Source organism: Podarcis pityusensis (genome assembly GCF_964106645.2).
Source record: "Podarcis pityusensis genome assembly, chromosome: 13".
Taxonomy (NCBI): domain Eukaryota; kingdom Metazoa; phylum Chordata; class Lepidosauria; order Squamata; family Lacertidae; genus Podarcis; species Podarcis pityusensis.
In genome coordinates this window covers 27,659,134-27,672,716 of record NC_138038.1, presented here as the reverse complement: position 1 = coordinate 27,672,716, position 13,583 = coordinate 27,659,134, and the positions used below count along the sequence as shown (strand labels likewise).

The window sequence follows — 13,583 nt, the reverse complement described above, 5'->3', positions numbered from 1 at the left end:
AAGGAAGCCTGAGTTCCCAACTGACACTGATAAGACATTCCTATTTTCATCAACGTTCTCCTATTTTTCTTGGAGAAATGTTGGAGGGTAGGTAATGTTGGTGATGCAAGAGACGACTGAACCTGAAGGCTGGTAGACAGGAGTCCCCTGAACCATAACCACACAAGAATATCCTTGCTGGATCATGCCAGTGGCCCACCTACTTGCTTGTTCCGAAGTTGGAGCCCCTGTGTGTGTGTCGACAGCAAGCATATACTGTATAGTCTCCAAAATCAGGAATTTTGGCTAATAGCTGGTGCTAGAAAGAGGACGGTGTCTTGGGGTGCAGCAAACGCCTCATGGCATCCTTCACTTCTTTGTTCCTCAGGCAATATATGATAGGGTTGAGCATTGGTGTCACAACATTGTAAAGCACAGTCGCCAAGGTGTCAAAATATACAGAACGGCTGGCACTGGGCCTGTTATAATTGAACATGCAGGTAACATAGAATAAGGTGACCACCGTGAGGTGCGAAGTGCAGGTGGAGAACGCCTTGCGGCGGCCTCGGTTGGTACGGATTCTCAAGATGGCCGCCACGATGTGGACGTAGGAAACCACGATGCAAAGGAAAGGACTGACGCCGAGCAGCAGGGTGACTGCCAGCAAGGTGATTTGGTTGGGGAATGTGTCCGCGCAAGACAGCCTGAGTAGCTGGGGGACGTCGCAGAACAAATGGTCCAGGTTGTGAGAGGCACAGAAGGGCAGGAGAGCGGTCATGGCCGTGTGCAGGACTGAATTGAGGAAGCCACAGGCCCAGGAGGCTGCCACCAGCCGGGTACACAGCTTTCTGTTCATGAAGATGGTGTACGTAAGTGGGTGGCAGATGGCGACGTATCGGTCATACGCCATCACGGCCAGGAGGAGGCACTCAACCCCTACAAAAGTCACCAAGAAGTAAAGCTGAGCCAGGCAGCCCAGGATAGAGATGGTCTTTGTCTCCGTCAACAGATTCTTGAGCATGTGGGGCAGAGTGACGGAGGAATAGCAAATGTCCAGGAACGACAGGTGCTGGATGAAATAGTACATGGGCGTACGAAGGCCAGAATCTAGCCCTGCGGTCACCAGGATAAGAGCATTGCCCAGCAAGGTGGTGATATACATGGTCAGAAACAGGAGGAAGAACAGGGCTTGGGGTTCCGGGAAGCTGGAGAAGCCCAGGAACACAAATGATGTTGTCGCGGTTTGGTTTCCCATCTGCCTCACCTCCTGTACCTGAAATGTGGGAGAGATTTAGAAGACCAAACGGAGGGACCACACCCATAACTGAAAATCATGCTTATTCCCAGCACACACAAAGCCCCATTCACTTGGTTGTATTTATTTCATCTGTGATCTCCCAAGCACACCATGAGTTACAGCAAGAGCTGGGATAGCTCAAGGGGTAGAGCATGAGACTCTTAATCTCTTCGTCTTGGGATTGAGCCCCACCTTGGGCAAAAAATAATAATAATCCTGTATTGCAGGGAGTTGGACTAGATGACCCATGTGGTCCCTTCTGACTCTACAATTCTGATTCTATGTAATCTGCCCTTTCCTCCCTATTTGTTTCCTGATCAATAAGATACCCGATTATTCATTTCTGTCTCTCTGTCTCTCCCTTGCACCTTCAGCACCTGTTTCTTTCTTTCCCTCTTTTTCTTCTTTTGCAGCTTGTGATTCGAGCCCAGCCTTTGTCCACTAGATGCCCTGAAGATGTTGCTGGATTATAGCTCCCATCTTCCATGACCATCGGCCATGCTGGCTGGGTCTGATGGGAGTTGAAGTCCCATGACATCTGCAGATGTGGGGCAAGCCTGGTTGAGGCAAGCTGCTCTGCCATCTCTACTGGTTTGTTAGTGACTTCCTCTTCTCTCTCCTTCCTAAACCTCACTTCAACTGCTGCTGCCTCACCAGTGTGCATCACAGCAGAGATTTCTCATCCTTTGCTTCCTCTGTTAGCTTTGCAGTCTCTGCTTCACTTCATACTTCTGCTCTATTGACAAAGCTGCATGAATCCCACAGTGCAGGGCTATGAAAGCCAATCTGGTGCCCACCTGACGTTTCTAGACTACAACGCCCATCGGCCTCAGCCAACACGGGCAGTGGTCAGGAATGGTAGGAGTTCTAGTCCAGAAACATCTGGATGTTGTTGACTGTTTCGGGTGTAGAATGCTATGAGAAAGTAGTTTCTGCCCCTGTAAATACAGATATTTCTGTAATAATGTAACTGGGATAGGATTAACATAACACAACTCTCTTAGATGCAGGATGTGTCATATTGGACACCTGGGACCTTGGCTCAAATATTTGTTTGACCATGAAGTTTAGTAACAGTGACCGTAGGCAGTCTTTCAGCCTAAGCTGCCTCAAAGGGTTTTTCTGAGGGGAACTGGGATAGCCCAGTTTTATCAACAGCCATTTAAAAAAATAAAAGCATTTCTTGTAGTGAGTAAGCACTGCTTCAGGTGGGGAAATGCTTGCAAACTGGATGGGAATGAGCTCCATTCCCCACCCAATCGCAGGCACTTGAATTTTGAGTACAAGCAACGTTCATGGGTTTTCTTTTCTTTTTTCCAAGATAGAGATGGGAGGAAAGCTGAGGAACAAGCTGTGAAGTCAATACATTCCACAGTGCCCTGTTTAGTCAGTGGACTCATGTCAGAGTTTTGGAAGCGGGCTATCGTTCTTGGTGGGCAACAGTAAAGTTGCCAAAGGGATCAAAGAGGAATATAAAAAATTTCCCAGCCTTTCCCCCATCCATTTCCTCTGCTTGGTGTTTATAGATGCTACAATCACAGCAAAATCAGAGAAGACAATGCTAAACTAAATTTGTTGGAAGACCAGTGAAGCAAGGCAATTGACAGCAAGAGAGATGCTGGCAATCACTGTTCCAGATGAATCTTCCTGTGTGATTTTCAGCTACTCTGAATTCAAGGTTGCAATGGTTTTTGAGTCTGCAAACCAATTTAGTTGAAACAGTTCTATGTGATCTTTGCCCCATTGACTTGCCTGGCTTCAATTGCCTTCACATTTATAGACTCAGGCTTTCCTGAAGCTGCTTTAAGTTGAGTGAGGTCAATGGCCCATGTTAGTAAAGTATTTACTCTGACAGGTACATAGGAACATATGGATCTGCCTTCTACTGAGACTGGCCAGTGGGCCACAGAGCTCACTATTGTCACACAGACAACAGCACTCAAGGATTCCTGGCCAGAGTTTCTCCCCATCCCTAGATCATCCTAACAACCCACAAAACATTCTAGAGTCTCACCTCAAAACACAAAAGTATGTTGCATTACAGAGGTAGCCAACATGGTGCCCTTGGGATGTGGTTAGACTGAGCTCCATCCTAAGCAGTGACAACAAAATGAAGATGCAAAGCCAGAGAGTGAGAACAAGAGATGAATAGCTAGGTAGACCAACAGATGGACAGGGAGCCGGGAAATAAGTTGCATTAAGGACCATAAATATATTTACCAGTGCAGAAGGGTCTCTTTTGTATTATCTCCAGTAAACACCCATTTCTTGTAATCACACCCCATGAATAAGCCCATGTATATCTTAGTTCTTTGAATACACAAAGCATTTTAAAAAATATCCCAGTGTATTTGCTGCAGATCTGAGGAGCAAACATATCTCAATGCCTTTGGGATTGATTAACTCAAAGGAATTGGTACTCTTAGAGAATTGTTTACTTGCTATAAGAAGTTCCGTCCCCCTTGAGCATTATGTTCCTTGATTGGACCCAGAAGACTTCAAGATCAGCCCAGTACAGCCTATTCTTACAGTGAATAGTAATAATAATAATAATAATAATAATAATAATAATAATAATATTTATATGCTGGCCATCTGACTAGGTTGCCCCAGCCACTCTGGGCAGCTCCCCCCAAAATATTAAAAACACAATAAAGCTGACTGCACAGGATACAGACTGTACTGTTACATTTCTCCATTTGCAATAGCACTTACTTGAGTTTGGTTTCCTTTGAAAGGAGGCTTATTGCCATTTTGTAATATTTGCATTTATTTACAGATAGACAGGATGAGCATAGGTGGAGGCACAACTTCAGTACTCCAAAAGTCCATCACAGTTCACTGTTCCTGCATCAGATCCATTTTGAAAATCATTGCCACTGGTGTTACCCAATGAATGGCTTGAAAGCATCAGACTATTCCGCAACATAAACAGATGTGAATCTGATCGGCATCTGGGCATAAGCTGCTATGAGCAGGCCATATCAGACAATCTGACTCCAGTTTTGTGGGGAGAAAAACAGATATAAACCTTCCATGTGGGAGAATTGGCTTGATCCCTAGATCTAAAGTGCGGGGCTAAACATACGCTCCAGCAAGAGAGAGCCTGCAGCAGAGTTTAAAAACACAGAATTGTGCAGCAAGTGAGTGAAGCATTAGAATAAAAGTCTGTGGGACCTTTTAAATATTCTTAACACAGAGAAATCCCTTGTTAAACTCAAATGTCTTTCACCCTTTATCTGCGTATGTGTGCACAAGAGAGGGAAATGGTAATATTTCGCTTTCCAGTTCCCAAGGAAAAGGTTACTGGGAGGGTAGACTTTTCTCCTAGGAAGAGTTTACACCAGGCATAGGCAAACTCGGCCCTCCAGATGTTTTGGGACTACAGTTCCCATCATCCCTGACCACTGGTCCTGCTAGCTAGGGATCATGGGAGTTGTAGGTCAAAAACATCTGGCGGGCCAAGTTTGCAAATGCCCGGTTTACACTTTGGTTCTTTCTGCTCACATAGCAAAAAGAGCTCAGAGGGAAAAGGAGAGACTGACACATTTGCAGAGGCGTGCAACATTTTTATTTAAGATATTGAAAACCAAATAAACATGACTGTGCACAACTGGTTCCACACATTTCAAAGCATGTTTTGATTTCATGCCAGGATTTCAAAATCTTGCTTCCCAGTTCCAGATCTTTAGGTTACACAGGGCAGCACATAAGCCAGGGATGCCATCTTCATTTCAACATCAGGAAATGGCATTGCATGCAGAGTTGGGTGGGACATGTCCTCTGGCTCACCCATAACTCTATTCTGGACCTTCTGCTTGTGGAAGTCGCACAGCTCAGTTGGTTAGATCGTGGTGCTGATGACGCCAAGGTTGCAGGTTCGATTCCCCTATGGGACTGCTGCCTATTCCTGCATTGTAGGGGTTGGACTAGATGATCCTCAGAGTCCCTTCCAACTCTACAATTCTGTGATTCTGAGGGAGCTGCTGAATTGAGACAATTGTGTTTCCATAACACTTGCCTTTGTGCTGCATTTCCAGGCACAGAATTGGGCTTTCCAGTCCATTTCCAAGCATTTATTTATTTTTGCCCCACCACTTTCCCCATGAAAACCCGCTCTTTGACACTGAATTGGAGCAAATGGCAATTTGTGGAAAACCTGAATTGCTGTTTGTTCCAATTCAGCAGTAGAGACTGGGTTTTCCCGGGGAATGTGGAGGGACAAAAAATGGAAAGTGAATGGACACGGGCCAGGGAAGTGCAGACCTGTGGCATAATCTTTAATGGACTTTAGCCCATATCATCAGACATCTGAAAATGAAGGAATATATGGAAACCTAAGAAGAAATCAGCTAAAGTGCCACAGGAGTATTTGATGTTTTTGTTGTGGCAGACTAAAACAGGTTCCCTTCTGGAATTTGTTTGCTCAGGTCCTTCATGCTGTGACTACATTTCTCCAGGGCAAACATTCAAAATTCCACAACAGCTGAATTCCCAAGCTCAAAAGTCAGTGCTCGACATCAGAAATGTTTGTGTTTCATTATTTCACTATCCATAAACCTCGCTTTCCTATTTTGCAAGACTTTAGGTGACAAATTATAGCTTTTTCTAGACACAGAAGTATTAGTTGAAAAGACACTTGCGGGGACCAGTACAAATGTGTGCCTATACAAAAATATACATCAAAAGAAAAGGCCAGCATTTCTGATATTAAAGGGAGGGGGCTGGTAGGTATCAGAGGTCTCTCTTCCTCCCTGTCACTTTCCGGAAAGCTTGTTTCACATCCTTATTCCTTAAGCTATAGATCAGTGGATTCAACATGGGTGTGACGGTGCCATAGAATAAGGAAACGTATTTGTCTAGATCTGAGGATGTCTTGGTTTGAGGCTGTAAGTACATTGACATGGCTGTTCCATAGAATATGGTGACCACCATGAGATGTGAACTACAGGTTGAGAAGGCCTTGGCCCTGTTCTCTGTGGATTGCATTTTCAACACGGTGGTGATAATACGGGCGTAGGTGACCAAGATGAAGCCAAAAGGAAGAAGCAGAGTAAGGATACTGGTGGCAAACATTGACACCTGGTTTCCACTAGTATCTGAGCAGGCCAACTTGAGCATAGCCTGGACCTCACACGTGATGTGGTTGATAACATTATGCCCACATAGAGAGGCCTGTGAGGTGAGAGAAGGTACCAGGATCAACAGGAAGGAGCTGCCCCATGAAATGGTTGCCATAGCAATGCAAACATTATTGCTCATGATGATATTATAGCGCAGGGGGTTGCAAACAGCCACCCAGCGGTCATAGGACATCATTGCCAGCAGGAAGCATTCTGTCATCCCCAAGAAGAGGGAGATGTACATTTGGGCGTAACAGCCAGAATGGGAAATGGTGGTCTTGGCTGACAGGCAATGAGCCAACATCTGGGGGATGGTGCTGGTAGTATAGCAGATGTCAAGGAAAGACAGGTTGCCAAGGAAGAAGTACATGGGAGTGTGCAGGCGGGGGTCCACCACAGCAAGCAGCAGGAGGAGACCGTTGCCCACCACAGTGATGAGATAGATGAGGAGAAAGAGGCCAAAGAGGGCGATCTTCGTCTGAGGGTTACTAGAGAGGCCCAGCAGGATGAATTCTGTCGTGGTAGTCTCATTCTCTCTTCTGCCCATGTTATCTCCCTCTAAGGGCTTAGCTGGAACTGAAACAGGAAAACAGATTGGAAGTAAATAGCCTCACCCGACCCAAGAGTGTTGCATTAATTTATATTGAGGCTTACATCTTGTATTATTGCTGAAGCCCCAAGGCTGCTAAGCAATAATGAGGAAAATAAGAATCAGGAAAACCCCCCACAATATTAGAAGCAAACTAAAAACTGCAAGGAGTGGGAATTGAAGAATTCAGGGAGTGGGAAGAGAGGAATGAGTCTATGAAGCCATCAAATTTCATTAAACGCTTGAGAAGGGCAGAAGGGATGCAATGAGTAATTGTGTAGGAGACACAAAAGTGAGAGGCAGCATCAAAAAAACCCACCACCACCCACTCAACAAAACAATCCAGATTTAGTCATGCTTATAGTAAGGTAAAAGGACCCCTGACCATTAGGTCCAGTCGTGACTGACTCTGGGGTTGCGGTGCTCATCTCGCTTTATTGGCCGAGGGAGCCGGCATACAGCTTCCGGGTCATGTGGCCAGCATGACTAAGCCACTTCTGGAGAACCAGAGCAGCGCACGGAAATGCCAAACGCCGTTTACCTTCCCGCTGGAGCGGTACCTATTTATCTACTTGCACTTTGACGTGCTTTCGAACTGCTAGGTTGGCAGGAGCAGGGACCGAGCAAAGGGGGCTCACCCCCTTAAGGGGATTCGACCCGCCGATCTTCTGATCAACAAAACCTAGGCTCTGTGGTTTAACCCACAGCGCCACCCGTGTCCCTATGCTTATAGTAGACACACACACACACACATATATATATACATACATACAGTATATACAATTATTGTGTTTTTTAATGTGGCCCACTGTGGGTAGCTCAGCCCATCCATACATACCTTTGAAACTAGCACCAAAATCCATGGAACTTATATTAATCATAATGTCAGCAGAAGTCTGGAAAATGCAACTTAGTCAGACTGCACTTCTCCAGCGATTTACTTCTGTCTGATCAGATAGAATTAGGATTGCAACTTGAATTCAGATTGAAGTCAGTATATTTACAACAAAGGAAAGGAAGTCCTCTAACACCCCACCACCATGAAAAACATAATTAACGCGTATACCTAATTTTATTGTCACAAGGCGACACAATGGCCATTAGGCAACTTTAAAGGGAGTTAGAAAATAAGAGAACAAGCAGAATATTCATTGAAAGAAGACTAGAAACTGTTTCCTGATTATATCGGTGAAAATTGTGTACATTTAAAAACACTGGTAGCATTAAGATAACTTCAACAATGTAAACAAGTTTTGATGGTGTAACAATGGATTGCTGAATGGTTTAGTTCATTTAAAATATGCAGGGATGTACAGTATGCAAAATGAACCACAGAAAGAGAGAAAGGGAAGTCATTGATTTAAGGTTTCTTAAATGAATATTTTGAAGTGTAAATTAGAAAAATCTAATAAAAACTATATATATAAAAAATAAAATAGGGAATTACATTAGAAACCTCCCCACACACTGTGGATCAAAATATCCCCAACTATAAGCTAGAATAGATAAAAATGAAACATTAACATGCAGAAGGGGTATGACTCTGTATACCAGAAGCTGTGGACAAATTACAAGGCAAGGGAAATGCCATCAGTTTCATGGCTGCATCAGGGAGCCGGTCCATGACGGGCGACCATTGTTTGAAACAAAGAGTATCGGACGAGATGGACCGCTAGTCTGAGCTATCAAGACATTTATTATATTATTACAGGAGACAAAGTAATAACTCATCTTGTCCTAAATTCTCACTTAACATCCTTAGAAGGAAAAGGAAAGACAGTAACTCACCATAGCAATGCCTTAATCTTCCAGAGTTTTTGGCACCTGTTCACAAATTTTCCCTCACTTGTGAAAAATGAAAGACATGCAAAATACCTACAAATATTAGAGAATAGGATACTGTGTGCCATAGTCTGGGCATTTTAAATAAGTCCACAACTATCCCATACATTAATGAAATTTAAAAAATTCATTGCCTCCATCTAGAGTGAGGGAAGAAAGAAGCTGCAGCCAGGAACAGGACATGTTTGTGGTAGTTTTCACAACTGACTAAAAACTCCAGATTCATTGAAGGTTTAGATAACAACATTCTCTAACTTGGTCATTTTCCAGGACTGTCATCTTATCCACAGGGAGATAATCCACCCTGTACTGTAGTTCATTAGCGAGCACTTGCACATTAGCAATTAAAAAGTTTTTTCTTTCTCCTCAGTGACAAATGTACCCAAAGATCAGGAAAAAACTGTTTATGTATGCAACAACAGCTGCCCAGATGATTTATGCCAGGTGCAGGCAAACACAGCCTTCCAGATGTTTTGGGACTACAATTCCCATCATCCCTGACCACTGGTCCTGCTAGCTAGGGATCATGGGAGTTGTAGGTCAAAAACATCTGGCGGGCCAAGTTTGCAAATGCCTGGTTTACACTTTTGTTCTCCCTGCTCACATGGCAAAAAGAGCTCAGAGGGAAAAGGAGAGACTGACACATTTGCAGAGGCGTGCAACATTTTTATTTAAGATATTGAAAACCAAATAAACATGACTGTGCACAACTGGTTCTACACATTTCAAAACATGTTTTGATTTCATGCCAGGATTTCAAAATCTTGCTACCCAGTTCCAGATCTTTAGGTTACACAGGGCAGCACATAAGCCGGGGATGCCATCTTCATTTCAACATCAGGAAATGGCATTGCATGCAGAGTTGGGTGGGACATGTCCTCTGGCTCACCCATAGCTCTATTCTGGACCTTCTGCTTGTGGAAGTCGCACAGCTCAGTTGGTTAGATCGTGGTGCTGATGACGCCAAGGTTGCAGGTTCGATTCCCCTATGGGACCGCTGCCTATTCCTGCATTGTAGGGGTTGGACTAGGTGATCCTCAGAGTCCCTTCCAACTCTACAATTATGGGATTCTGAGGGAGCTGCTCAATTGAGACAATTGTGTTTCCATAACACTTGCCTTTGTGCTGCATTTCTAGGCACAGATTTGGGCTTTCCAGTCCATGTCCAAGCATTTATTTATTTTTGCCCCACCACTTTCCCTATGAAAACCCACTCTTTGACACTGAATTGGAGCAAATGGCAATTTGTGGAAAACCTGAATTGCTGTTTGTTCCAATTCAGCAGTAGAGACTGGGTTTTCCCGGGGAATGTGGAGGGACAAAAAATGGAAAGTGCGTGGACACGGGCCAGGGAAGTGCAGACCAGTGGCATAATCTTTAATGTACTTTAGCCCATATCATAAGACATCTGAAAATGAAGGAATATATGGAAACCTAAGAAGAAATCAGCTAAAGTGCCACAGGAGTCTTTGATGTTTTTGTTCTGGCAGACTAAAATAGGTTCCCTTCTGGAATTTGTTTGCTCAGGTCCTTCATGCTGTGACTACATTTCTCCAGGGCAAACATTCAAAATTCCACAACAGCTGAATTCCCAAGCTAAAAAGTCAGGGCTCGACATCAGAAATATTTGTGTTTCGTTATTTCACCATCCATAAACCTCGCTTTCCTATTTTTCAAGACTTTAGGTGACAAATTATAGGTTTTTCTAGACACAAAAGTATTAGTTGAAAAGGCACTTGCGGGGACCAGTACAAATGTGTGCCTATACAAAAATATACATCAAAAGAAAAGGCCACCTAAGCAAATTTAATAAAACAGAAAAAAAAGAAAAAAGAAAAGGCCAGCATTTCTGATATTAAAGGGAGGAGGCTGGTAGGTATCAGAGGTCTCTCTTCCTCCCTGTCACTTTCCTGAAAGCTTGTTTCACATCCTTATTCCTTAAGCTATAGATCAGTGGATTCAACATGGGTGTGATGGTGACATAGAATATGGCAATGTATTTGTCTAGATCTGAGGATGTTTTGGTCTGAGGCTGTAAGTACATTGACATGGCTGTTCCATAGAATATGGTGACCACCATGAGATGTGAACTACAGGTTGAGAAGGCCTTGGCCCTGTTCTCTGTGGATTGCATTTTCAACACGGTGGTGATAATACGGGCGTAGGTGACCAAGATGAAGCCAAAAGGAAGAAGCAGAGTAAGGATGCTGGTGGCAAACATTGACACCTGGTTTCCACTAGTATCTGAGCAGGCCAACTTGAGCATAGCCTGGATCTCACACAGAAAGTGGTTGATAACATTATGCCCACATAGAGAGGCCTGTGAGGTGAGAGAAGGTACCAGGATCAGCAGGAAGGAGCTGCCCCATGAAATGGTTGCCATAGCAGTGCAAACCTTATTGCTCATGATGATATTATAGCGCAGGGGGTTGCAAACAGCCACCCAGCGGTCATAGGACATCATTGCCAGCAGGAGGCATTCTGTCATCCCCAAGAAGAGGGAGATGTACATTTGGGCGTAACAGCCGGAATGGGAAATGGTGGTCTTGGCTGACAGGCAATGAGCCAACATCTGGGGGATGGTGCTGGTAGTATAGCAGATGTCAAGGAAAGACAGGTTGCCAAGGAAGAAGTACATGGGGGTGTGCAGGCGGGGGTCCACCACAGCAAGCAGCAGGAGGAGACCGTTGCCCACCACAGTGATGAGATAGATGAGGAGAAAGAGGCCAAAGAGGGCGATCTTTGCCTGAGGGTTACTAGAGAGGCCCAGCAGGATGAATTCTGTGGTGGTAGTCTCATTCTCTCTTCTGCCCATGTTATCTCCCTCTAAGAGCTTAGCTGGAACTGAAACAGGAAAACAGATTGGAAGTAAATAGCCTCACCCGACCCAAGAGTGTTGCATTAATTTATATTGAGGCTTACATCTTGTATTATTGCTGAAGCCTCAAGGCTGCTAAGCAATAATGAGGAAAATAAGAATCAGGAAAACCCCCCACAATATTAGAAGCAAACTAAAAACTGCAAGGAGTGGGAATTGAAGAAGTCAGGGAGTGGGAAGAGAGGAATGAGTCTATGAAGCCATCAAATTTCATTAAACGCTTGAGAAGGGCAGAAGGGATGCAATGAGTAATTGCGTAGGAGACACAAAAGTGAGAGGCAGCATCAAAAAAACCACCACCACCCATTCGAGAGCCAGTGTGGTGTAGTGGTTAAGAGTGGTAGATTCGTAATCTGAGGACCCAGTTCACGTCTCCACTCCTCTACATACAGCTGCTGGGTGACCTTGGGCTATTCACACTTCTCTGAAGTCTCTCAGCCCCACTCACCTCACAGAGTGTTTGTTGTGGGGGAGGAAAGGAAAGGGGAATGTTAGTCGCTTTGAGACTCCTTTAGGTAGTGATAAAGCGGGATATCAAATCCAAACTCCTCCTCCTCCTCCACTCAACAAAACAATCCAGATTTAGTCATGCTTATAGTACACCCAATACACACACACACACACACACACACACACACACACACACAGTACATACAATTATTGTGTTTTTTTATGTAGCCCACTGTGGGTAGCTCTCAGTATCATCAGCCCATACATACATACCTCTGAAACTAGCACCAAAATCCATGGAACTTATATTAATCATAATGTCAGCAGAAGTCTGGAAAATGCAACTTAGTCAGACTGCACTTCTCCAGCAATTTACTTCTGTCTGATCAGATAGAATTAGGATTGCAACTTGAATTCAGACTGAACTCAATATATTTACAACAAAGGAAAGGAAGTCCTCTAACACCCCACCACCATGAAAAACATAATTAACGTGTATAATTTTATTGTCGCAAGGCGACACAATGGCCATTAGACTACTTTAAAAGGGAGTTAGAAAATAAGAGAAGAAGAAGAATATTCCTTGAAAGAAGACTGGAAACTGTTTCCTGATTATATGGGTGAAAATTGTGTACATTTAAAAACGCTGGTAGCATTAAGATAAATTCAACAGTGTAAACCAATTTTGATGGTGTAACAATGGATTACTGAATGGTTTAGTTCATTTAAAATATGCAGGGATGTACGGTATGCAAAATGAACCACAGAAAGAGAGGAAGGGAAGTCATTGATTTAAGCTTGTTTAAATGAATATTTTGAAATGTAAATTAGAAAAATCTAATAAAAACTATATCTAAAAAATAAAATAAAAGGGAATTAGGAAAAAAAAACCCCACAGTGGATCAAAGTATCCCCAACTGTAAGCCAGGATAGATAAAAATGAAACATCAACATGCAGAGGAGGTATGACTCTGTATACCAGATGCTGAGGACAAATTACAAGGCAAGGGAAATGCCATCAGTTTCATGGCGGCATCAGGGAGTCGGTCCATGACGGGCGACCATTGTTTGAAACAAAGAGTATCGGACGAGATGGACCGTTGGCCTGATCTATCAAGACATTTATTATATTATTACAGGAGACAAAGTAATAACTGATCTTGTCCTAAATTCTCATTTAACATCCTTAGAAGGAAAAGGAAAGACAGTAACTCACCATAGCAATGCCTTAATCTTCCAGAGTTTTTGGCACCCGTTCACAAATTTTCCCTCACTTGTGAAAAATGAAAGAAATGCAAATTACTTACAAATATTAGAGAATAGGATACTGTGTGCCATAGTTTGGGCATTTTAAATAAGTCCACAACTATCCCATAGATCAATGAAATTTAAAAAATGCATTGCCTCCATCTAGGCTGGGGGAAG

At 43.6% G+C, this 13,583-nt stretch overlaps 2 protein-coding genes across 2 annotated transcripts; both read right to left on the bottom strand.

The window, feature by feature from the left end:
• Window positions 1–298: 298 nt before the first annotated feature.
• LOC308461957 (uncharacterized protein) lies at window positions 299–6,949 on the bottom strand (the record flags this gene model as incomplete). Its single annotated transcript, XM_080979127.1, has 2 exons — window positions 6,038–6,949; window positions 299–1,252 (listed from the first exon to the last, which is right to left on the bottom strand). Exons 1-2 carry the CDS (start codon window positions 6,944–6,946, stop codon window positions 299–301), a joined length of 1,863 nt encoding a protein of 620 aa, XP_080835253.1. The 5' UTR covers window positions 6,947–6,949.
• Window positions 6,950–10,273: 3,324 nt separating this feature from the next.
• LOC308461532 (olfactory receptor 13H1-like) lies at window positions 10,274–13,428 on the bottom strand. The gene is made up of 2 exons (XM_080978529.1): window positions 13,375–13,428; window positions 10,274–11,674 (listed from the first exon to the last, which is right to left on the bottom strand). Exon 2 carries the CDS (start codon window positions 11,643–11,645, stop codon window positions 10,710–10,712), a length of 936 nt encoding a protein of 311 aa, XP_080834655.1. The 5' UTR covers window positions 11,646–11,674; window positions 13,375–13,428; the 3' UTR covers window positions 10,274–10,709.
• Window positions 13,429–13,583: the final 155 nt, after the last annotated feature.